This window comes from Phodopus roborovskii, unplaced genomic scaffold (assembly GCF_943737965.1).
Source record: "Phodopus roborovskii unplaced genomic scaffold, PHOROB, whole genome shotgun sequence".
NCBI lineage: Eukaryota > Metazoa > Chordata > Mammalia > Rodentia > Cricetidae > Phodopus > Phodopus roborovskii.
In genome coordinates this window covers 30,424,510-30,450,974 of record NW_026126459.1, presented here as the reverse complement: position 1 = coordinate 30,450,974, position 26,465 = coordinate 30,424,510, and the positions used below count along the sequence as shown (strand labels likewise).

General features: G+C 41.5%; 1 protein-coding gene across 4 annotated transcripts in view; it reads right to left on the bottom strand.

Moving 5' to 3' along the window:
• Myo1b (myosin IB) overlaps positions 1 to 26,465 on the bottom strand; it is a 159,638-nt gene that overhangs the window by 26,254 nt on the left and 106,919 nt on the right. For all 4 annotated transcript variants that reach the window (XM_051190146.1, XM_051190148.1, XM_051190149.1 and 1 more), the window contains exons 8-17: positions 25,256 to 25,354; positions 23,864 to 23,967; positions 22,277 to 22,424; positions 21,878 to 21,996; positions 17,265 to 17,351; positions 16,637 to 16,702; positions 7,044 to 7,148; positions 5,851 to 5,913; positions 3,640 to 3,840; positions 2,343 to 2,569 (exon numbers count right to left, since the gene is read on the bottom strand). In XM_051190146.1, coding sequence (XP_051046103.1) covers positions 2,343 to 2,569; positions 3,640 to 3,840; positions 5,851 to 5,913; positions 7,044 to 7,148; positions 16,637 to 16,702; positions 17,265 to 17,351; positions 21,878 to 21,996; positions 22,277 to 22,424; positions 23,864 to 23,967; positions 25,256 to 25,354 — 1,219 coding nt within the window. The remainder of the gene's footprint in view (positions 1 to 2,342; positions 2,570 to 3,639; positions 3,841 to 5,850; positions 5,914 to 7,043; positions 7,149 to 16,636; positions 16,703 to 17,264; positions 17,352 to 21,877; positions 21,997 to 22,276; positions 22,425 to 23,863; positions 23,968 to 25,255; positions 25,355 to 26,465) is intronic.

The following is a 26,465-nucleotide window of genomic DNA, read 5'->3' as shown; positions in this document are numbered from 1 at the left end:
ATAGATGTGTGTGTACACACTTCCTGTGTCTATGTATGTACACACAACATGTATGTGTGTATATTTCCTAACCCTGAGCTCATACACTCAGTTAGAGTAGCAGGCCAATGACCAGGAATCCCCAAGCACTAGGCCTCCCCTGCACTTGAATTATAGGCAGGACCAATTTCTTTATGTGGATTCCGGGGAATCTAAAGTCAGGTCTTCATGTTTGCTTTAGCAATTAGGCCATCTCCCCAGCCTCAAAATCTTTTATATTTTGATCTGAATGGGGTAACACATGTATATACATATGTAAAGATCCAATAAAGCTGTTCAACTAGGACTCATGCCTTTATTATGTATGGTGATAAGGCCATAAGAAGATAAAACACAGTCTTGCCTCCTTGGCCCATGTTCCTTTGTAACAGGGCTCTTTGTTGTGTAGGAAGGACTACTTTCTCACAGAATACTCTGCTAGTAGGCAGGTGTAGTCAAATGATCAAACTTTAGTATTAAAGCAGAACTAATGTGTTATGTTCCTGTCTGTGCCCATGAAACAGCCCTTTGTCAGTTCAGTGCTGACTGTGGTATCGACATAGTGGGTAGCACTCTTTGACCACAAAGTTGAGGGACACACGTTGGAAATGGCAGAGCCACAAAACAGAAATAATTTTCCTATTAGTTCTAGAGCTGCTCTTACACTGAAAAGTCCTTACGAAGAAATAAATGCCAGACTTGTAGAACATTATCAGCTTTGGTTCATACAGCAGCCATCCCTGTGCTGACTAACACAACTGTTAAACATCCATAGTTATGACTGTAGAACTGTTAAGTGACCTCCCTAAAACACATACACTCTTCAGACAACTAAATCTCATCTGGTTTTGTTGTGATGATTGTATACTCTTCCTTTTACTATGTAATGTCTACTCTATGCACTAAACAAAGGCAACAGACAATCAATAGGAAAGTCTTAAGTTCAGAATTAGTCTCCTATACATATGTTCAATTGGTTATTGATACAGGACCAGGGGCAATGAATAGAAAGAGTTTTTAGCCTTACGTTGAAATCTGAGGTTGCCAAGGTCCTAGCAGTGAGCATGTAGACCGTCTCACAGCCTTGGGGCCTATTCCAATTTCTTATAGAACACACAAAAACTAGAGAACAAAGAACTGTCTAAGGTGATGGTGCATGTTTAATGTCTTAATCCTGGTGATGCTGCCAAGGCAAACATCATGATTATAAAGTAATTGAATTGTTCACACCTCAAATCTGTGTGTATCACTTCATGTAAACGGCACCTCAAGAAAACTGAACAGCAAAAACAAATGATCAAAGATTCCTGCCTGGCTATTTTTTAGGAATGAGATTTTCTCTCAATGCATGTTCTAACTTGGGTAGATCAAGGCAGAACATTTTGCCTGTTTCAGTTTCTACTGATATAAATGTCAGGTAACCAAACCAAACACACAAACCAAAAAATGTCCTTCACTCTGGTTTCTCCCTAACTGAAATTCCAAGGGTAAGGTGTGTGCTAACATCCGATCTTTCAGCTAGCACACCTCCTACTGCTTCCTGAATAAGCACACTCTACAAATTCTAACCCCAGTGGGACCTTCCCGAATCTGGAGCAAATCACATTTAAGATGACCTAGAAGCTGGAACACAAACAAAACGGTGACACTAGAGGTTTGGGAGAGGAAGTCTTTCCTATTGCCTTGAAGACATTTGGATTGTTTTAGGAATGGTTTCTCCCCAAGAAAGTATAGGGCCTGGGTTCTCAGGGACACCAGAGTGGCCACCAAGCTGCCTGCTTTGGTGCTTCACTCTGACATCACTAGAATCTAAAGAGTGCCAAGAACAGAGCTTCACGGAAAGCCCCAGGAAAACATCTTACCATTTGTTCTTGTAATAAAAAACAAAACATAACAACAGGAAGTTAGAAGCCAGGCAGTGGTGGGGCATGCCTTTAATCCCAGCACTTGGGAGGCAGAGGCCAGCCTGGTCTACAAGAGCTAGCTCCAGGACACGCTCCAAAACTACAGAGAAACCCTGTCTTGAAAAACACAAAACACAAAACAAAACAAAACAAACAAAAAACAGGAAGTTGGGAACTTCTACATGCTAACCTCCAGCTTCCTGTCTCCTGTCATGCCATACCACATTTTCTCCCTTTAGCTCCCCCTTCCCCCTCCATTTTTGGGAAAGAAATACAGCTGTGAATTGTTTAGGGCAACTAAACATTATATTATTTCATCTATCACTGTGTTTGCTATTCTCTGCTACATTTAAATGTAAACAAATAGGAAAATAAGATTATTAAGTGCTCTTTAGATCTTAACTCGTGTTCTGGAAGCACCTGATATAGTTTGGATTCTTGGTCTGCAGGTTTTTCATCAAAGTGGCCACGGATGCCTTGAACTGTGACCCTGCTGTAGGAGGTCTTTTCAGGTTGACTTTTGCAGGGTTCCCTTCAGGGAACAGAGATTTGATGAGGCTATGGCCGGCCTTCCACATGGCTTGGGACAGGTCTCGGTACAGGAGGTCGTTGTTCTTGTCCACAAACCCTTCCACCTGGTACAGCACCTGTGAACAGCACAAGGAACTCAGTGCTGACCCACTGCACAGGACATTGTCAAACAAAGATAATGACACCCAGACTCCGTCAGCATCAAAAAGTTCCCCAGTACATTCGCCACACACTGATATGCAGTTTGCCTCCAACTGTGAGCTCCATCAATTGAGGGTGCAGATGAGATCAAAATAAATTCTAATGTCCTTCAGGACTTGCAAGAATAAACTCCAAAATGTTATCATAACATTTTCAAAGGATTTCAGATGATTTTTGGTATGAGTATGTGTCTGAATGTATTTGAGGATTTTCTTTTCTTTTTTTTTTCCACATGCCAGTCTAGTCTGTTTCAAAGTAAAAAAAGGGAAAAATAAAGATAACACTGACATTTTCAAAGACATGCTTAACACCAGAGAAAGTGAGCAGGAATGTGGCTTTTAATATCACAGGCCAAGGCCAATGAAGGAAAACAATGTGCCAATGTTTGGGCATTCTGAGATAAAAGGCAATCCAGGTATTAGCCGTTTTCACTAAGTGTATAACTAAGGAATTCCCCCTTGTGAAGTTTCATTCGTATTTATAAAGGCAGTATTAACTCCAGTCAAAAATCCCATGAGATTCTAAAAATTAGCCTACTATCCAAATTGTTTTATTGAAATTAACTTCCTCAAAGGCTGGAAAAAAAAAAAAAATGAACTAGGTAATCACCCCAGTGTCTCTCAAAATACCCATCAAAGAATTTTTTTATTTTTGCTAAATGACTTGTGCTTTTAAATTCTTATTGTAGGACTTTCTTCTGGATGATCTCTGTTATCTATGTTGCTGGGTATTTTTGACAGAATGGCTTAACAGCTGAAGATAATAATACAATGATTTAAAAAGCACTTGGTAGTGTTTATTCAGGGTACTGGCTGTTTTCAGCTGTCTCATGTTAAAGAGATTTAGCTCAACAGGGTCCGGGCTCAGTGGCCAGTGAGCATCTGTGGCTTTGGCTGGCCTCATGCAGCAACACTGTTCTGCACACCCTTCTCCCCAGAGCCATAGCAGCCCTGGGAATAGCTGTGGGCTGGGGTGCTTCCCGTACCTTGCCAGCATAATGCTGAATTCTGAAGCAGCTGTGAGGCAGGGTTGTGTCGTTGAGGAAGCGGGAACACTTGCTCATCCTGCTCTCGAAGTGCTGGTGGGTGGCACAAACTTGGTTCAGCTTTTCCAGGAAGGTGTCGTCTGTGACAGTGCCTGGCCTCAGGCACTCTTCATCCAGCATGGCCAAGATTCCATTCGTGTTCTGAGAGGAAAGAAATGAAGGTGTTTCCTTCCTTCCTTGCTGCTCTGTTTAAATAATTAGTCCTAATGACAACATCTAACACAATCAACTTCGCCAGATGCAAAATTCTCTTCAGCTATTACAGAGAAAAACAGACAATCAGAGACTCACAGGGATGCGGAAGCCAGCTCCTTCCAGGCAAGTCCCAGGTGCTCTGGGGGTGGACAAAGGAGTCTGTCTTTGTGTCTCCTTCTCCAAGACAGGAAGGAGCAGGAATCAACTCATCCTTGGTACAAACAAAAGTTCTCAGGAGAGTGTGTGTGGGCCTCAAATCTAAAGTCAGGACCAACATGGCAAAATGGTATCTACAACATGCTACAAATTCCACCACTGTCTCCTACAGCTTCTATTTGGTTCACAGCTTAGGAACTAAATCAGTCTCATGTTACTAAACGGTTCATGGATTCAGGGTAAAGCTGGGTTTCTCTGGGAAGGGGATAGTACTGTGTTTCAGGATGTTTTTCTTAATGATCCTGCAATCAAGTGCTTTTCAAAACCATGTTTAGAATAAAATTCTTGTTCCAGATACAATTTCTAAATGGGTATTAATGATGAGTGCAATTTTACTTGTGTGTTCAGACTCTATGATCACATTTATTTCAAGATGTGCCAGTCCTAAACTGAGCCAGAAACCAGGAATCTACCTGACTAAGAAAGTCAGTGCGCTTTCTCAGGCTGTCCCCAAGGCTCCTAAGTCACAATTCCAGAAACAATCCAAGCCACTGACCCTTAGCCCCACCCACTTCCACCAAGGCAAAGGTCCTGTCCTCACAAGGCTTATGATGTCCTCTGACCAGCGTTTATTCATTCCACACAAAACCCAAGGGAAGAGTGGCTTGCAAGTGTGTTCACAACATTCCCAGAATAGACACTGTTGTTCAGGGATGGAGGAGGAAACACTTCCTTTGAGGCCCAGGCTCGTCCGTGAACACGGGTTTCTTCAATCACACATACAAGTGACTTTGTGTGAGATAGACCAGTGTACTTAAATGTATTACATTTCCCTCTTTTAAGAGTGCCTGCTATTTAGGAGAAAAACACTCATCAGGAAAGTTAAACTTCCCACAGCAGAGTCCCCGAGTAACAAAACTTACTAGAAACAATTTTTAAAAATCTATGATTTCTAGATTTGAGGCGAGAACTCTGAATTCTTTGTGTAGAATGTCAATGCTCCCCTCCTAACACTGGGCAGAGCTTTCAAAACTGAGCTTATTTTTGATCAGGACGGAGTGGTGCTTTAGAATATGGTTTTCTATGTCCAACTCCGTCAAAGATGAAGTTTTCAAGAGAATCTTGCATATTGATGGGCAAACACTGGCTAATCACATGATCTCCACAAGGGCTTACTTGAAACAAGTAGAAAACTGTTTGCTGAACACTCAGATGGTATTCTAGAAAAATAGCACATGTCTCCGGGACAGGTTAAAAAAGTTGGCAGGAGAAATAAGTTGACACATTGTCTCAAATTACTACATCAAGGCCGGAAGTACTATCGACCCTCAGGAAAACAAAGGTGTTTCCTGTTTCCACACACAAACGCAGTTCCTACACCTACTTACTACAATGAACTACACAATACTGCCTAAAAACAAAAAACTTAGAATCATACAGCTTTCTAAAAACTGTCCAGGATTTTTTCCACTTTTATTCTTTTCATAGCCATATAAACTTAAGTCTGCTGAAAAATCCCAGCATTCTTGGCCACCAGCTAACAAAGGCTGGTAAATTCGAGGCCCTACCACCTGAAGGTATGAAAGGGCTGTGACAGGACAGGACCAGGGATCCTGGCAAAGTACGGTGATAAAAGCTGTCCATGCATACATTCAAGAGCCAAGAATGTACTTAGGATTATCATAATGTCTTCACAGCAAAGTAGCTCCTGGTCCACAAAGGAAAGTGTAAAACATAGTGAGATCATTTGTACATGGTGAATTATACTGCTAAAAATTCCTTTAATGCATAAGTACTCACGTTTTCTATTAGGTCACAAATGATAGCATTGTTGAAATAATCAATGTGAGTCCATTCTATGTCCTAAAAACAAAGCAAACCAAATCCACGTGACAATTCTGAACTGCCATTTAACATGGACTGGACTATTCTCCTCAACACCCACATTTCACTTTCTCTCTTTATAGAACCAGAGCTGTGAGCATCATCTCCCAGTTCCCAGAACTTCCTCAACACAGCATCTGCCATTGACAAACCCACAGATGCAATCGCCCTTGACCTGATCCAAGACTGCTTCCCATTCCACGCTCCCATCTGTGGCTGTTTCCCATGCACTCCATGGGCTCTAAGCCAAATATTTACTCAACAGGCCCTTGGGTCAATATTGCTCTGTGTATATTTATGATGTTTATAAGGAAATTAGGCAGAACTTGATCCCAGCAACCTAAGGCCTAGAGTTTTTATTTGTCATCACAAGGAAAAAATAATAATTTTAGAATCAATGCTGAGTTCTAAGTCAGTTAACTATTTCAAGTGCAAAAACAGCTTGGAGAGGAGAAAGTGTTTCCCCCATAGGAGATACCATGGAAAACCTTCCCCACAGCCTCCAACACAAGCTCCAGAACCAACCCTGTGAGGTCAACTACAATCATTTTGTCTGCCTAACCTCCATCTCTAGGCATAGACATTTAACTTTCTTCTTAGGAGCAAGTGAGGAACTTGCCTATATTCTCTTAGAAGGGTTTCAGGTAATCTGCACATTAATGTTCCAATATTCTGAGTATGATGAGAAAGACAGGACAAGAATGAATCTTGCTTTTAGGTTGTTTATGTTACCAAAAGTGCCAGACAAGAACAAGTACTCATTCCTTTTTATGTTGGAGTGGTAGTACAGTGTATGTATCTACCATAGTAACTTAGCCATTCACCTCCATTTTCTTAACACATTATTTTACGTAATTACACTGGAATCTGATGGGACTGAAGGCCATTAACTTCTATTTAATGACCACCTACTACATACCAGGTACTGTTCTGCACACTAGTGGTACAGTACCTAAGAGAGTTCCAGTTAGCACAGCTGCCATAATAACAAAATGTGAAGGTACAACAGAAGGAAACTTAGAGCTGACTCTCTGGTCATTTGTAGATAGTCTTCCAAATACAGACTTTTGGTTATAATGGAACAATCTTTCAGATGATTTCAACTTTACCTCCCGTATGTATTCCTCTTGCTCTTCTTTCAGAGTAAGTTCGATGAAGATTTGTTGAAGCTTTTCATTACAATAATTAATAATAAACTGCTCGAAGCTGTTGTCCTATGTGGAAAAAAAAAAAAAAAAAGGAAATACTCATATAACCATTTCACCAGCTCTCCCTACAAAGACACTCAACACTTCACGTCATATGAAATGCCACACACTACCGTTTGGACTCAACCGAGGCCCCACACAAGTTCCTAGGACAGATGTCCCTTGCAAGCATTTGAGGAACGTCATTGAACAAATGAAATATGCACAGATGTCATGGAACTTAAAGGTGGGGGTTTTGAGTTGGTAGAAAAGTCCCCCACACGTTGTTCAAATTTCCCCCGAAGTTCGGTAAAAGACACAGTGAGATCCATAATCAATCACCGCCAACAACTTCCTGATCGTTCACTCTCAGGTCCCCCTACCTCATCTGTGCCCTCCAACACTTAACAGCCTGTTATGTGAGTGTGTGAACAAATGTGTACACGTATGACTAGTTTCACAAATGATTCCGATTGCACTTTGCTTAAGGGAAAGGGCTAACCATATCATCTGGCTCACTGTGATTCATGCCATAACGTGCCATGCAAATACCCAACACATATGACAGCAGTGAATGTACTGAACAGAGATCCATGGAAGTCAAAGCATCAAAGCCAGCCTTAGCTAGAGAGACTCTCTCATGCTCCCAGGTGCCCCAATCTTCAGCTTCAGACGTTCTACCCCACACTAATCATCTCTTATGACCTCTCTGATGAACGGTCCATGATAAAATCATTTTTGAATAGTCCACAAAGCTCAATGAACACACAGAAGGTACAACTGTTATCTGCGGGAGGAATATATGTTTCACTTAGAATCTTCCAGAGTGACACAGATGTGGTGCCAAAGCTTGTCTTCTTCACTGCTACCTCCCATCCTTGCCAAGAGGTATTGGCAATGGGCAAAAGGGACACAACGACTCTACCTCTGGTAAACTTGACTCTACTCCACTGAGGTAGCCGATCCTGCTCTCACAAGGATCCCACATACATGGGTAGAACTGAGGTTCATCACTCTTTGTGAGGAAGCAGAGTCTGGCCTTCACATCTCTCTACAAATGACAAAGGCAAAACGTCACTGAGACTTCTGAAAGCTGATCTTTAAATTGACTTTGGTCCTCCCTAGGGCAGACCTGAACTCATGACACAGCACCTGGCTACACCCCTGCCTGATGCCCGACTTGTCCTCACCAGCTATGCAGTGATCAGAGACGTCTAACTACAAACCACAAATGACACACAGGTTTACACTGTTGCTGACTGGTCTCAGTAATGCTAGATTCAGAGAAGCATCGATGTTTTCCACAGTCCTGAAGGTTTTCACTAAAGAAGCAAGCATGTACTTTCAATACTTCAACAAATGTAGTTTTAGATGCAAATGGCACCCCCAACATGCCTTTTCACACAAATTCTTTAAAACCTCAGAGTTAACGATTCTGATTAGAAGCTGAAGCCAGTCCTCTCCAGTTGTCGGGCGTCTTCTCACTCTTTTAACTAGCACAAAGTTGCTTCATCTATGAAAAACATCAGGTTTTTGTGGTTTGGTAGAGTATGCCCTTATATAATGTTATGATCATAAATAAAACACAATATATGAGTACCTAATACAAGCAGACCTCTCAGACTGGAAAACAAACAGAGAGAGTAAAGTCTCCAGTTTGTGAATCTGTGCTGATGAAGCAATTTCAACACAATGATGCTAAGTTTCAAGTGTCCACTGATGAGGGCAGGGGGAGGGAAATGACAGGTGCCCTTGGATATATACTATGTGCTATGCACACTTTCACAACAAGACTATGAAATACATACAAACAGGTTAGGGCCAATGGCAAAGCTTCACAATTACAACACAGCTTGCAGATTAAGTTCCAACTAAATCTTTACAATTCCCTGCATTAGTTCTCTATTTCATATCCACACAATTAGTCAGCAACCATTTGCTACGAAACTCACACAAACTGGAGAAGCTTTTAGCACAGGTACATGCAACAGACTGGCACTGCACACAGTTTATACTTACTGCATTCTGGTGCAGGGGAACAGACACAAAATGCAGTCAGTTCTTAATTAGCAATAGACTTTTCAAAGTAAGCCCTTTCTCAGTTACTCACTGCTCTACATGGCACCTGCTGTAAGTCTAAGTGGTAGAAAACTTTAGATGAAGACAACAACCTAAGGGACAGTCCCTAAACTTGCATGCTGTATCCCAACCACTCATCTGCTAAGAAAGGGCTCTTCACAATGTAATACTGATAAATCATAAAACTTACCCATAGCCCTAGGGCTTCACAGTTCAGGAGGGATGCTTAATTCAGTGTAGCATCAGTGTAAAGAAAACATGCATGTACACCCAAGGTCTACATCTACCCATAGTCAGGGTCCGTGGCATTTGGAAAAAAAAAAAAATCACACAATAGTGGCGAGACCTTGCAAGGTCCAGAAGAACCCTCCCATCCATGATCTGCTTCTGTGTGCTACGTGGGATCACGCTGAACTCCTTCAAAGCCACTTTAGGTGGCACGGAGACAGTGTCCACCTAGGGATGGTCTAAGAAGAAAAGCTAATGATAAAAATCACCACCCAAGCCCCCAAACAAATACCCACACACCAATGCAGAAACTAACTTACTCCCCCACACTGAAATCAGCATCTACTCCAACTGTATTGTACATACTTCAAAACACATCATGGCCAGGGCAATAATTACTACCCAAATCTAAGACTAACAATATACACATCTTGTGGTGTAAGTTTAAGCTGTTGACATTGTTCAAATATGGGAAGAAATTCCTGGACATAATTGAAACTAACTTGGAAAATTTCAAGCAAAAGCCCACAGGGAAGGAACAAAGGAAAGAGAAAAGGAAAGGAAGGAGTGGAGAAGGGAGGGAGGGAGAGGAAGTGGGGGGCTGGTAACAATTAAAGTAATTCTAATGTGTACCATTCTAACACATTTCTCCATTTGTACAGGTTAAATTAATGTAAGGTTTTCAAATGTGGGTTTCTCTCCCCTCTACACAATGTCCAAAGCAAGTCTAGAAGTCGCCATAGACTCTGAATGCCTCCAACAGACATTTGTTCAGATACTCTTTTACTGGTAAAAACTGGGAGTGGCCAGCACCCCACATGCCCATCTCATGAATCAAGTCTCCAGGGAAGGAGTGACTTAACCTCTTCCCTAGTTTTCTTTACCACTTTACCCACACTTATTCATAAAATCTGAGGGATAAAGTTTAAACATTCAGGAATGTATTCAAACAAGTACATTCAGGTTTTTATTGAATGATCCCCTGCAGTGAAGCTCAGAACATCCTCTGCCCTGGCCAGATAGCTGTGGGGACACAGGGGATGGGATGGTGCCAGGGTTCCTGCTACTTTACAATGTGCACCAACCGCACTGGGGGGGGGCAGCAAGCACCCACCGCATTTATAGGGGTAGAACAAACTAATGCTTTAAATGCTAGGGCTTCTTAAAAAATCTTCTAGACTCTCAATGACCGTGCTCCCAGCAATTGTCAGGCCTACTTTCTGCTCCCAAGCACCAACCACGACTCCTCCACAGGCATGATTCTGAAAGATGGGCCAGAGACATTGCCTATTTACATTCTCCCTTGAAACAGAGGCAGTGGAGGAAACCTTACACTTCTAAAGGCAACCAGATATTTTTAAAAAGTTGTACTCTACAAATACTCCATACCCCATGTATTAAGGATGGGAGATGGTACATTTTGCAGGTGAACATTATGTTCTGGAAACCAAGCAGTTGGAACATAAAGACCATGATTTGTTCAAGCAAAATGTGGCACTAATTATACAATACACACTGTCAATGTTTTCTTATACAGGTCTGCCCTTCTATCTGAGGCCAAACATTTGGCATTTGGATGCAAAGTATTAGATGGGGTTTCATATTTATACACAAGGAAAGCATAACAAGTGGCATGGCTCATTTATAGTCACAGCACTTGTGCACTTTGGAGACCCTGAGATGGAGACAGCATTGCTGTAAATGCATACTAGTGATGGCATCCTTGTTGGACAGCCTCCAGCAACCCTCAAGAATAACACCATTTTGACAGAGGAGGGTAGTGCACTTAGCCACAGTCATTTTTTTTTTTAAAGCGACCATGCCAATAAACAGGCTCCAAAGCAATAACTAACTGTTAAAGTAAACATCAGAAAAAGAGTCCTCAAAATGTATAAGAGAAACATTTAACATTAGCTATTCACCCTTCTAAATATTTACAAAACTGATTAACAAGTTTCCCTTTAAATATATAACTTTAAGAAGGAAAACAGTGTTATTTTTGGTTTCTTAAAGATTTTTAACTAAACTGTAATTTTTAAAAACTAATATGGTGGGATTAAAAAAATCATATGCACAAACAATCCACAGTCACCATCTTCATTTTTAAACCCACTTCACCCCCTTCCTCAATTATAGGTCCTCTAGTACAGCGGGACACTAGAAGAGAAGGTACTGACCACAGCAAGAACTGATTAGAAAACATGTTCTATAACCACAAGATGCACTCACCAAGCTGCCTAAAGCTTGAGCATGAGACCCACTGTGTTTTTTACTACACATGGTTCATTATCGAGGAAACTACCACTCTGCCTGGATGAGAACATTTCACCTGCCCAGCATGTGCAATTACAGCCAGTGCTGCCTCCACGTTCTTGTGAGCATTAATGTTTAACACGTTTCCCAGTAAACTAACTGCCAGCTTTAATAACTTCCTATCAGATAAGCCCTAAGGAAAATTTTGCATTGCTCAACTTACTTTTGAATGTAATAGAATTTTTTTAAAGTAACAGCACTCCCCCACACACACCTATTTTTTTTTTTTTCCTTCTTTGAGCATTTCATACAAAGCATTTTGCTTATATTCACCCCCTCCTCTCTGGTCAACCCACTTATTCCTTAATGGACAAATGACAAAAATGTCTCAGAAATCCCAGTTAAAACAATGTCCAAACTTAAGTGTGGACACATCTTCCTTTGGAAAGTGGGTTTGCCATTCTACCAGGGTGTAGAGCAACAATGTTTTCCTCCCGGAAGTGTAATTCAGCTTTACCTTTCTTTATCCATGGTCCCTGAGTCTGTTTTCCCAGCTGGCATCAGATCACATGCAGCCAGCAAGGCAAGTTTATTCATCCTTTAGCACTAAATGTTTGGCGGGCAAATCCATGTGTCATCATCCCAAGGCTTAATGCTCCCATTTCCCCCTCCATTTAGAGAGGAACCAAAGAAGATTAAAGGCTTCCACCATGGTGACTAACACTGGAGTCACAGAGGCAGAAATGGACAATCGATGGAACAAACGTTCTGGACCTTGCTGTCTCCTTTCAAAGTGAGACCTACAGTGCTCTAAAAGCAGAATGCTATTTCCTGTGGCCAACTTTGACAGAAGAACCAAGGCAGAGTTCTATTTATACTCCGTTCTTTCTACCTTTCTGGAAAATACAGGAGCACTCGTTTGCACAGATCGGGGTTCTGAAGACCCTGTTCAACTTCAGCTTGTGGTACTCATAAATTCTTAACTAGCTGGGCTTTCTGTGGTCAATACCAACATTTCCTTATGTTATAATACTGTTGAGAATCCAAGAAAGCATAGGCTACTATCTGGGACAGATTCATGAATAATTTGTTAAAAGAAAGAAAAAAAAAAAAAAAAAGAGAGAAGTTTCACAATTTTTAATAAAAAGAAGTAGAAAAAAGTATCAAACATTATCCAGCCAAATTTTCATTCTAAATGCCTCCAAATGAATGTTTATACAATAAAAATCAAACAAATTTTAAAAACAAGATGGCTGGAGATTAAACTGAGAAGGTTTAGACAGAAAAATGGAGAGAACCATTAATTACAATGCACAAATCTCCTCTCAAGGAACTAAGAATGGGAATTGGCACAGTGGGACACACCTGTAATCCTAACAGCTGGGAGACAGAGGCAGGTAGAACTCTGTAAAGTAAGGGCAGCCTGGTCTATAGCCAGGCTAGTCAGGGGTAAAACTCAGGTTCTTGGCAGCAAGCAGCTGAGGCATCTTGCCAGCCAGTTGTTTAAATGCATTCATCTACTCTATGGGTATTAATTAAAGGGATCTTTTATATAAAGGTCTTACTTTAAAAATTGTACTCACTGTCCTCTTGATTGTAAGAGAATTTCTGTTTTTAGAGTTAATTATATTTAATTCTTAAAGCATCAGTTTCATGAAAACGAAAAATCAACTCAGTGATTTTCTATTATGATGGTGAGTTTTGATTGTCAACTTTATTCAGTGTAGAGTCACATGGGAAGGGACATTCAATAAAGGATTGTCTACATTAGGTTGTCCTCTGGGCATGTCTATGGAAGATACAATGATCATGGTATTCATGGTCGGAGGGTCGGAGGGTGGTTGGTACCATTCCCCAGGAAGGGAATTCCAAACTGTTTAAGAAAAAGGAGGCATACACCTTTAATCCCAGTACTTGGGAGGTAGAAACAGGTGGATCTTAGTGAGCTCAAGGCCAGTCTGTTCTACAGAGTGAGTTCCAGGAAAGGCTCCAAAACTACACAGAAAAACCCTGTCTCAAAAACAAAACAAAAAAAATGTCAGAGAGAGAAAGGAGAGAGGAGAGAGAGACCTGAACACCAGTATGCACTGCTCTCTAACTGGATATTCAGCTAGCTGTCCAGCTGCTTCGGCTCCAGCTGCCTTGACTTCCTCACGGCGATGGGCTATAACGTGGAACTGTTACCCAAATAAACCTTTTCTCTCTGTTACCCAAATAAACCTTTTGTCTCTTAAGTTGCTATCGTTAGAGTATTTCATTACAGCAACAGGAAAAGAAATTAAGCTGTCGTTCGACAGCTTACTGTAGATATAACTTACTGGACTTGTTCATGGCAGAAATGTTTGTTTCAAGAGCTCACTGACAGTATTAGCACAGGGAGTGCTAGGCAGCTTCAGTTCACACTAATGATTGTGTCTACAGAGCATTTGGGCTCAACCTTGCCTTCACGGTGGCATCACCGGGGAGCTGTGGAAATACTATTGCCAGGTCTTAGCTGGAGATTCTGGTACGACTGGTAGTACAGTCTGGACTTAGGAATTCCTGAACACTCCCAGGTGCTTCTCCTGCCTAGCTGTCTGAGCTCCTTCCACTAAATGTACTTAGGTAGAACAGTCCTCATGAGAAGAACACTTAGGAACACAGTGTTTGAGCTGTAGCAGTGTTGAAAAGATGATGCTGTGACTCGTCCAGCAGACAAGTTCATCAGGGAGATACGGAGAAAACCCTGAAATAAGGGCTTGCTGGAAGATACTTTATCCAGGACCAAGTTTAAGGATTAGGTGACCACATAGAGCAAGTATACACTGAAAAAAAGTAATCCGATCAGGCTTCCTGACTTTCTAATAGGGTATGTCTATCTTCAGCAGCAAAAGACCTTTAAGACCTTGAGCCAGATGGTAAATTCCAAGCAGACAGGGAAATCTCTGACTTGTTTGTTTCTAGGACTTGGTTCACATCAGGCAGACAATAAATGAATGACAATGGTCGTAAATTGCTCCTGAGACATACTCTGTTTCCGTTGAGAGATGTTAGGACCTGTTCTCTAAAGCTAATTACACCTTAGGACATCCTAGAGGGCAAACTAACTGTTCATCTTAACATAACTGCATTATCCCATCAAAACAGTTTCAATTGGGTGTGGTGGCTGGTAATCCTATCACATGGGAAGCAGAGGCAGGAGGATTGCCATGAGCTCAAAGCCAATCTCGTCAACATAGTAAATTTCAGGCCAATCAAAGGCTGTGTGTGGCATGGCACTAAGTGTCTATCTGCTTGCTTTGAGCAATAAATTGTTTTCTGGCAAAATTAATATAAAACTACTTTTAATCTTAGGAGCATCATAACTATATTTGTCTCTTCTACTTTTCTATTAAAATCTAGGTTTACCACTCAGCTAAATCATGAAACTATTTAAATTAAATCAAGGCTATATCAGCTAAGAGATCTTTCCGCCTGACAATGGTAAAGAATGCCTTTGACACCTGACTATTTAGTGACAGTAATCTGAGATCGCACTAAGGGAAACTAATTTAAATACAGTGGTTTCTGAATATATACAAGAATTCTCCTAAAGCACAAACCTGGAGTTCTTCTTTTTCATCAAGAGACCTGCAGCTTCCTTGTAGATTTAGCCTAAGAGGCAAACAGCGAGAACTTTGCTAATGACCGTCCCAGATAAGGGGAGGCTACACACACACCTCCATCTAGGAAGGGTCCCCAGAATGTCAAGAAACGGGGAATAATGACAAGATCAGGGAAATAGGGAAATAGCAACATGAGGGTTTCCCCACATCTCCAAATATTGGGAAACCCACGAGTTTGGGGAGGAAAGGAAGGAACTGCCCTTGGTCTTAATACTAATAGGAAAGAAGAACAATAAAGACACTATCAGGAAGCCAGGGACTTGGACCTATGTCTCCTATTTAGGTACCTGACCTTCAGGGCCTTACTTTCTCAATCAGTGAAATGGGAATAACAGCTATTTTCATGAAGCTGTTCAGAAGATTAAGATTAAATCCGATAACATGCATGGCAGCCACAACTGTGTTTGAGTTCATCTAGCACTCGGTAAGTTCTTACAAATAGCCAAATAGCCGTTAGGGAGGAAGTATGATTGAGGGAGAATGCACTACTATAGACAGGACTGTTATCAGAATCTCCGAGGACTGTCTGGTTAGTGCCCAAGAATCCGTGTTCATCTTTCCTGTGACCCTCCAATCCTAATTTTTTTTTTTTTTTTTTTTTTTTGGTGTGTGTACATTCTTTGGGAGGTCATTCTAGGCAGGGATTGGTTAATTAATGTTCACAAATCATTACTGTGGGTGAGAATTAAGGAAGGACATGGTGAATCAACTCATTTCCTTAAACTATACTAGAACACTACTCCAAGCTGCTGCTAAAAGTCAAAGGCAGGAAACTATATATAATTCTATATGAATATATAATGTTTAACCATGTGATCTGGTGCAAGCAAGCGCCTTCTTCTGCTGCAATGTTTGCTATGGTGAGATCCCAGTGGGGCGTGGCCTAGAGCAGACTGAATTAGGTATCTAATGGAAACTTTCACCCGAGATGCTATTTAGGCCATAGAAGCATCTGGCTTCCCCATTCCTCTATCTTTATGCTTCATTTTTCCAACAACCTACAAATGGCTGGATGGCCACAGGCATCAGTGTCCAAGTAACATGGCAAACACACCATTGAGAAAAATTTCAAAATGACTTTGACAAGAGTCTCTAAATGGTGATTCTGTGTTTACACACACATACCATGCAAATTCATGCATACATACTCACAAACACACACACACACACCTGTAACCTGTAGATTCAAAATATAGTTATATAGTTACATAAAATATAGTTATTTACATAATGCCCATACAACATGACTTCAGTTCTAATTGTTTTACTTTAATAATGGCAGTACTAATTAAAAGAAGAAAAAAAACTTACCTCAAATATTTCAAAGCCATAAATGTCCAGAACACCCATGACCTTCTTTCTCACTTTGGTTTGTGCCTTTAAAAGAATTTTCACAGTTACGTGTTAGTGCAGGCATGATATAACACTGTGAACAACTAAGAAGCACAGGCGTATGCATTTGATTTGAACTAGAACAATGATTTAGTTTGTTCTGTTCAAACTTAGGTAAGGGTACTGGCATGGAATAATGCAATAATGACGCAGTCACCAAAGTCCCCAGTGGTGCTTCATGACTGAACAGACAGACAGACATCATTGGCCGACAAGCAAACCTTTCAGTCACCTTCGCCAATAACCTCATGCTAATGAAGAACCATTAGTACCCAAAAGAAAAAGCCATCTTTTCAAAGAAGTGCATGCAGCTACTCGGAAAGCCGCTGGCTGCTCTTCGAAGACCATACATAAGACCAGTCGGTCACCGGTGAGACCCAGAGCACATAGCAAAGCAAGAGAAACAACTCTGGCAAATGCAGACTTGTGCAGGATGGAACCGTCTTAAGGAAGTACCCTTTGACTGCAGAACTAAGCTTCTTTAATTTAATGTTTACACTCTGAATACCATTCATTTATTACAAATGGTGTCTTAGAGAGTCAGTACCTTAATGCTTTCGTTGATACGGTTTACCAACCATGAAAACAGCCTGCTGTAGAGGTTTTTGGCCAGGGCATCGCGGGCGTAATAAGCCTATTAAGAAGAAAAACAACAGTTTAACACTAACAACTGTCACAATGCTTACCTTCTATAAAATAATGAAAATACTTTAAAAATATTTAGGCTACTTATTTCAAATTTCTCTTTGGGGTAATTTTTTTTATTATACACTGGATGAGTAGTCAAACTTTAAGAGAGTCAAGCAAACTTTTCACTCAGCCTACATATTTGTATCCCAGGAAGTTAATTCCAAATATTACAGAACAAAGAAAAATCAGGAGTGTATACCAAGAATAGGGAAATAAACACTCATGAAAGAGATGTACTATACCATTGTTATGGAAGAACACTACGGAATTAAACAAGTACACACTATGTTGTGTGAAAGAAATTGAGTAAGTTGTAGTCATAATACAGTACCCCCCCCCACACACAAAGGACAGGAAACAAGATAGCTCAGAGTAAAACAATCAATAAACCCCCCTTTTCAGTTATGAACCCATTTCTTTAAAAAAGCTATAAAAAGAGAAAGGATCGTGTTGGCAGGTGGTGGTCCATGCCTTTAATCCCAGCACCTGGGAGGAAAAGGCAGGTGGATCTCTGAGTTCCAGACCAGCCTGGTCTACAGAGTTTCAGGACAGTCAAGGATGTTACACAGAGAAATTCCCATCTCGAAAAACCAATTAAAAAAAAAAAAAAGAGGAAATATAATTGATAAAATAATTAGAATATTTAGACTATTTCAAAAGATTAAAAAGAAGGGCGTGCATTATAAAGACCTATGGAGATATAAAATTCCTAAAAACTAGGGCCAGTGTGATGGCTCAGGTGAGAAAGCCCTATCTCACCAGGCCCTACAGCTGATGTTTAATCCTCAAGTCCCACTGGGGACGAGAAGCATCCTTCTAAACTCTAAGTGAGCCATCCCTCTAAACTCTGATTTACACTTGCAGTGCTAGCATACATTCTTTCCCCTCTCCACCTCATATTAATAAAGTTCAAGCATTATCGATAACATAAATCAGTACACATTCACTTTATAAAGATCACACCTTGTTAGGCTGTTAATCAATCTTCCCTCCCTCCCTCCCTCCTTCCTTCCTTTCGACCAAGTGTAGCAATATTCACACTCACTTCCCTGGTGAGAAGAGAGTACCTCCCTCACTCCACTAGACATTTTCCAGTTAATGCTAAACCCTTTCCCATGTGTCTCGGAGAGCACAGAAATCAGGAGGAGGGGATAAACCTAGAAAATCTGCTAGAAAAGGGAGAGAAAGAGGGAAGGAGGGCAGGGAGAAGGAATGAGAAGGGAAGGAGAAAGGGGAAAGGGGAGGAAAAGAGGAGAAGAAGGGGAAGGAAGAGAAGAAGGAAAGAGGAGGGGAGGGGACGGGAAGGGGAGAAAAGGGGTGGGAAAGAAAGGGGAGGGGAAGGGAGAGGGAGGGGGAAGGGTGATCACGATGAGATTCCACAGTAGAAATCCACATCACTAAAACAGAGTACAAAAGACAACTTAGGTGCCCATCTCCCTTGTCTAACACCCTTTCTGTGGGTTTCACTCTCCTAACAGGTGACTCAAGAGCCCAGGAAGTGTGGGGAGTCTGTACACAGTTTCATTGGACATGTGACGTATGCATTTCTATAACTAGTGTCCATTACTGTCATTTTCTTAATCCTTTCCTTTTTTTTCTTGTGACTCCAAGTCACCTCTAAATACCTTACCTGCAAATAATCCTTCTTACAGTCACCCAGCTGCCCTAACAAAGCACGCTTGTGATGTGCAACAGAACTGGGTGGCAACACGTTCCAGAGGGCTGCTTTAAAGTTAAGGCAAAGTCACAGCCAGACTTCTTCTCTTTGCAGCTTTCAAACAAAAGCTCTATTTCAGAAGCCACAAATTCAAATGCTATTAGATGTGACAGAAATGAACGGGGCGGGGGTGGGGGTGGGGGTTGTAAGGGTCGGAGGATGGATTCTATGTTAAAGGCACACAAACTCTTTTAAAAAGCAAATAAAAATAAAGGCCAAACTATCCATTGTTCAAATAAAATCTGCTTCTGAAGCTGTACGTGGCACCATACCCTGCTGTTCCTGCTGTTCGGATGCCCTGAACTTCTGGAACTGAATCAAGTCACATGCTCTCTACTCTAGTGACCTAGGAAGCTGAAAGGGCAGGAAGGCTGGTTCCCACTGAAGGATCACTACTGTGGTATGGAAATGAGGGGAAGCACCAAAGGGTATGAGTCACTGCCTTAGACTCTAAGCACACCAGTGAAAACAGACGCTTCTGCAGCCTCCCGATGCTCACAGAGGAAAACCCCTGGTGGAATCGACTTCTGAGAAGGCTAATATCAAGGATGGCCTGGAATGGGAAGTGCTAACTAAGCAAGGTGGGACACTGATGGGGGTGAGCCAGCAGTAGAGTGCAGATCACATTAACACACAGAGACCTCATTCAGAGGGAAGGTAAGAGCCAGAGTACAGAGAAGGAAGAGGTCAGGAAATGGGGGCAGGGGGTTTAGGAGCCTATTTAATCAGGGAAGTCTCTCTGGCTAGAGTACAATCACATGAACCCCATAGATGGGCATATGGAATGAGCAATGACATATGGATGATGGGCAAGCAAGAGGAAAGACACCAAGTAAAAATAAAACTCTGATGCAACTGACTGAGATAAGTCACGTATGTAGGGTGAGATTACAGAGAGACCAGAAGGCTAAGGAGAGACAGACCACGGATGGTCTCATTCCGGTTTTCTTAGTCTTCATGTCTGTAGGAAGATCTAAATGCTTCAGAGAAGACGCGCCAGGAAGGCAATAAAGATGTTACTGCAACCTGAGGGTGAAGGCTATGAGCAAAAGCTAACAAAATGATCTACCTCTAACAGAAAACCTACCAACCACCAACATTGAAAAGCAGCAGGGTAGTGCCCCCCCCCCCAATTGAACTGCCAAAATCAAGCGGGGCTCAAGCCAAATCTTTTATGACAAAGGTTTAAAAACTACAGGTAACTCAAACAACCTTACCACTAAGACCTGGGCTTCCGTAGAGGATGAATAAAAAGCAAGAAGAAAACACCATAAAAACAGATTCCAAATCCACATATCTCCACGGCCTCTGAAACACAGGCTATTTCATGGCCTTCATAAGACAACTCCTCTGGCTGTTGAAAATGTCCAAATTTGGTGGCTCAAATGTGACCCTGTGGCAGTGAGCCTTTGCTTATATCAGAACCCCAAATTCTTTAGTCCTATGCCAGACCACAGAGGTGTAGCGGAATGAATGAATGAATGAATGAGATAAAGACAATAAACAAGCCACCCAGGTAACTACGATGAGTGTCCTTTGTCTGAGACCCTACTGCACACATCCTTCAGGCCTAGCTTGACCTTCCAGCTGTGAATACTGAGTAAAGCTGGAGCCACGGGTGGCTGACCCTGATCTTCACTTGGGCTCCAAACCTATGTTTCTTTTTGTTCATTCTTTCTCATCTAAATCCTGTCTCTCCACAAAGTTCTTCTTAGTCTCAATTTCTCCAATAAGGGTCAGCTGGGGCTTGTGCTGCTCTTGCTTTCACATCTTCTCAACGAAGTCAGCTGTTCACTGACTGACTGAGGATTCAGGTGACTCTGAGAGAGATTTAATGACAGAAGCAATCATTTACATGGTTTCCAGCGAGGGAAGGGCTGCTACAATCCAAATCTCCATATGGCAAAGCTTTTCCATAGCTACAGAAATACAAAGGAAGCAGAGACAGTGAGAAGCCCAGAGTGAGCCAGTTAATTCCAGCCCAGATCAGCACTGACTGGTAGGAAAATGTCAAACTCACAGAACAAACGGTTCATACCACAAGGGACTCCAGATGCCATCTGAGTGTGCTCACACTGTACACACCTTGGCAGGAACAACTCGCACCTGTATCTTACAAAGACTTCAGTAGGAGTACAATATAGAAGAAAGAGTCAGGATTGGCCATCTGGGCTCCTATCTTCCTATTCTCTTCTCCTACAACACTGAATCAACCACTCTTTGCTCCTCTTACCCCATGCATTAAGCCACCGGCAATTCTGTAGCCTCGAATTTCAACGCAGGTCCACAAAGGCCATGTGCCCTGGCTCCAGTGCCAAGCATCTGGATTAGCAAGTGCCCTTCTAACTGCCAGTCTTTTCTGTTTCCCCTAGGCTCTGCTCTTTACACCCAGCCAGAAGGACCCTTTGAAACATGAGGCAGATCATAGCCAGCTCCTTTCGATCTGAAGCACCTTCCTTTCTGACTCTATGGGCATCAATCTTCCTTACTCTGTTCTACGCTTTCTCTGTGTCATTGTCTTAGCAGCTGTTGCTTGACAGATTATTTACTGTGTCTATTGACTATTATCCAAAATCCCCTGGCCTTAATTTTCAGCTCGCTGAGGACGCGAACTCTTATCTGCTTAATTTTCCTTAGTGTTTCCACTGCCTAGAATAATATGTGGAGTATAGGCTGACTGTCTGCAAAATAACATTTCACAAAAGTATGACCATTTAAGAAAACCTTTCTTCTGTACATTATAGTTTACCCACCTGAGCCACATTCAGTGTGGTGGAAACTTTCTCCTGCTTCGCTTCAACTGTTCGGAAACTAAACGCTCTTTCTAGAACCAATTGGTCAATGCTGGTCAATTCACAGATTTCTTTTAACTCTGTTGGGGAACAGAGGGAGACAGGCATAAACAGTGAGGTACTCCTGGTCACGATCAAGTCCTCAGTGGCTCTTTCTACATCACACTCAGTATGTAAACATGGAGGAATCAGAAGGGCGAAAGCATCACCACAATGGTATTTCGGTTTAGTTTCACTAGTAAGTTTTTTTGGTTTTTTTTTTCAACCTGATGAGAAGTCCATGGTTTGCTTTCTAGATTAGAAACTGGGCAGAAGTTCAAAGCAAGTCCCCTAAGCCAAGCTGCCCCTCCACGGACTTACCATTTTTGTCTTTGATTTTGCTTTCATCCAAACCATTCATTCGTGATTCAGGCTTGAACTCGATGTTCCCCAGTTTTAGCACAGCGGCTACTACCTCCAGGACAGCTTCGGTTTCATGATCCATAAAGCCCACGATCTGCATGGCGTTCTGGAGGAGAGGAGAGAAGAGAAGGGCCTATTTGCTTTCTAGAGTTCTGTACCTGTTGTTTTAACCAATAACGAAAGTTAATGAATACTATTACAGATCTACTTCTGGGGTAAGAAAGAGTTTTAAAACACAAAACAATTATCTTGCTCAGTGGTTCCAAGCTGTACTTAAGAGTCTTCCAGGCTCCAGGCACACTTAATGGCAGAGTTGTGTGCACAAGAGGAGGCTGGGAGCTAAGACTCAGTCCCCCTCTCCCCTTTTCAAATCAACCAGCTTGTTTCCATAGACGGCATTTTTTCCCTACACTGGGCTTCTAGAAACAAAACCAAGCAAGATGTTTCTACATCCTCCAGCAACAGAAACAGCCTTGCTTATTTCACAAATGAGAAAAACACCAGCTTGCAAAGGTGAAGTGCCCTGAAGGGTGCAAGGGACACTCATTCATTCAGAAATGTGCATGGAGTGCCAAGTATGTGCCAGGCAAAGTGGTTCCAGAGCTGGCCTTGGATTCAAGACTTAAACAAAATCATGTCCAGACTATTGCTTCCATATGCCGGTGTTTACACAATTCTACACAATGGCACCCTGACAGATAGATGCTTTCTTCCCCCAAACAGCTGGCATTATTCTCTCTCTCTCTCTCTCTCTCTCTCTCTCTCTCTCTCTCTCTCTCTCTCACACACACACACACACACACACACACATACACACATACACAGAGAGATAGTTTACACAGCAGTGACAGTAATGTACACTTTTTGTTATGGAAATTTTCAAACACATACATGGGTAGCAAGAACAAGGAAAGGACCCCACGTCCTCTTCATTCAGCCTCAACAGTTAACGGGTGCCAATCTTGCTTCATCTGTAATATGATGTCCCCTGCTCCTCCCCAAAGCCCCAGCTGTCTCATTTGGAAGGAAATCCCAGTTACCATAATGTTCTTCCTAATGGGAGTGATTCTGAAAGTGCACGCCACATAAAGACAGAGAATTTTTTAAGAGTGGGCTTCTGTGCTAATGAACAAGAGACTCAGAGCCCTCTGATGCTGTACATCATTTTCTGAATCTGCTTAAAAAACAGGCATTTCTGTCTAAAAACACTCTTGACTTAACAGGACCCAAGGGCAGTTTTCATATTTGGAAATTAACTTCGGCTATATAAATACTTGGATTTCAACACACACACACACACACACACACACACACACACACACACACACACACAGTCAAATCCCAGAACAAAAGACGAAGGCTCCTTTTTACAAATGGTCAAACAGCATGCTCTAGCAAACATAGCCTTCACAACTTCGGGTGTAAAGCCAAACTAATAAAAACATAAGGAATTCCTGAATGCATGTAACCTGGGGGAGCGTGAATTGTAATGCAGAGAAAACTGAATGGCTAAGGAGTACAGGGTAACTAAGGGTAACTTCTTACCCTGACAGTTCTGAAGTTGGCAGCATCATCCACACCATTAACTTTGGCAGAGTCCAGACTGAGATAGTTGTATCTGCTGAAATCCCGCTCGAGCTTAAGCTTTTCTGTTGAGTCATGCACACAAATGAATAAGTTATTTCAACAAATGTCTCCTCTTCCTGATTTCATTTTATACTGTTCAGATAAAATGACTTTTGTATTATGTATCAAATCAACAATAAAGACTGATGCACAAAGATCAATAGTAGTGTTCTCCTAAACCCACTTTTGTAATGACTGCACACTTATTATTACTGAAACATATTGTAATGCAGGGTGGTCACACATAGCGGGTAGAAAGGTCTTTATAAATTGGCTTTGAATTCATATGAATTATTATGATATATCCCAAAAGGTGCTAAGACAGGGACACAGACTCTGATCATTTTGTGACTTTTTGGAGGACTAATACTGACACTTATAGGCACTCATTAGCTCAGTAGATTGCAAGTCTAGATATCAGAATAATCTTCCGAGCTTTTCCTTCTCACACTTTTGCTAACATATGCATAGTGGGCAATTCAGCGTGTCCCAGTGTGCGTTGGTTGATTACCAGAGAGCATGGTGATGAGGGTTAATTTTCATTGTCAACTGAATTCAGGTCACCTAAGACACCTCTATATTTTGTTGAGAGAGTTCCACAGAGAGAAGACACACAGGACATGTGGGTGGCACCATCCATGGGGCCTAGAGTAGGTGTCATGAACACCAGTGTCTACCCCGATATGCTGCCGATCTGCCCAGGCATGAGTAGACACACAGTCCATTGCTACAAGTGCAAACACTGTTGCTTACCACTCTCATTCCTGTATCCCTCCAAGCCTGAGCCAAATCAACCTTCCTGCTTTTCCTAAGTATTTAGTCACAGAAATAAGAAAAGTAACAAATAGGGGGTATCACCCTGCTTGTGACTGACTTTCTGAAGTTCTTGATTGAACTGTTAGATGATGTAGCCAATAGCTATTGAACAATTCAGTTGCCTTTACCCACTGAGTCATCTTGTCCATCCTATTCCCCATGATTTTTAAATCCTCACTCAAAAAATTCTCTTATAGCTGTAGAGCTTTACTACACACTGCCAAATTTCTTCCCTCGAGAGTTACATAGTCCTCTGTTCGGATTTTAAATTTGCGAGAGGCCCTTCCCCCACCGTAAGGCTCCCCCAACACATTTGAGGCATATGACTTGGTCCCTGGTGTGATAGAGAAATATGAAAGAAATGCTGGGGTGTGGTAGAAGCAAAAATAACAAGGAGAAATGAAAATGTCGACAGGGGAGACATACAACGTGTGTTGTAGAGGGTGGGTCAGAAAATGCTGTGACAGTAAAGAGCAAACAGCAACTCGGACTTACGGAGCAGCTCCTCAGAGGCTCCAGAGAGCAGCTGATAGAACACGTGGAAGTTTCTTTCACCTCTGGGCTGCTTAACAACACGAGATTTCTCTAAAAGATCTAAAAGGAAAAACAAAGAAAATTAAATGGTATAGAACTCATTTTGCCTTCAAACATATCATACTTGCTTCCTCTCTCATTACTTTTATACTGGTTAAATAAAACATTAAAGAAGTTATATTTTAAGTTCTACTTTGAAAAAGAAGCACAAGTCAACCAAAACTTAAAGCAGTTACTTCCAACATATCCAGTCAAGATAAAGCTCTTAGTACCAGTATCCTCCTAAGTTTTCAATGGTCATATTCAAATTGTAAAAATTTAATGTTACAAATGTAAGCATTGAAATGCATCCAATCAAAATCCACATAATAATTACAAGGCTAGAAAACAAAGATGCTAGGTCCTGTGTGTAAGAGCTTCTTGGATAGTGTCTTGTCTCAGCAGGCATCACTGTACAGCCCAACACAGAGGCAGAGGCAGGGGTATCTGGGACACCCAGATTTGAAATCAGACCATCTGACAAGGTGCAGGTTTCAGGCTCACATATGCCCTTTACCTTTTGGAAGAACTGGAGTGGGTCTTCTATATTAAAGTTTTAGGATTTTGTGTTACTTGACACTATACATTCACTGACTTCAGATCCTTTATCGTCTCTTAAACTTAAGGTCTCATCAAGTTTTCACATTTTTACCCAGAAATGAAAAACTAACAAAGAAACTAGAAAGGACAGCAGTCTCCTCCTGCCTAGAATCCCGCTAACCCCTCACCAGAGACACAAAAGAGTGTCTAAGCTATTCTGGCAAAAGGTAATTGTAAAATGTATCCTTATAAATGTATGCTTTTAGTTATAAAAAACTGTCGAGATAACATTCTACACGATTGGTTCTCTTTACCAACACACTAAGTCCTAATCACGTTGAAATCCAAATGTTATTTAACTGGGTGTGAGGTTAAACAGAAAGCACCATGAAGGCTCCCAAGGAATGCTAACTGATGTTTTTCATTTGTATCTGTGGCATCTAGAAGAGCATTTGAGGATGCAGAGTGGGAAGAATTTAACAATGTAGTCATGGTGAAAGGGAAATCTAGAGTGTTTTAAGTACATTTTTTATAAGAACAAAGAGATGGAACACAAGACCTATATTAAGGCAAATGGAAAAAGAACAAAAAT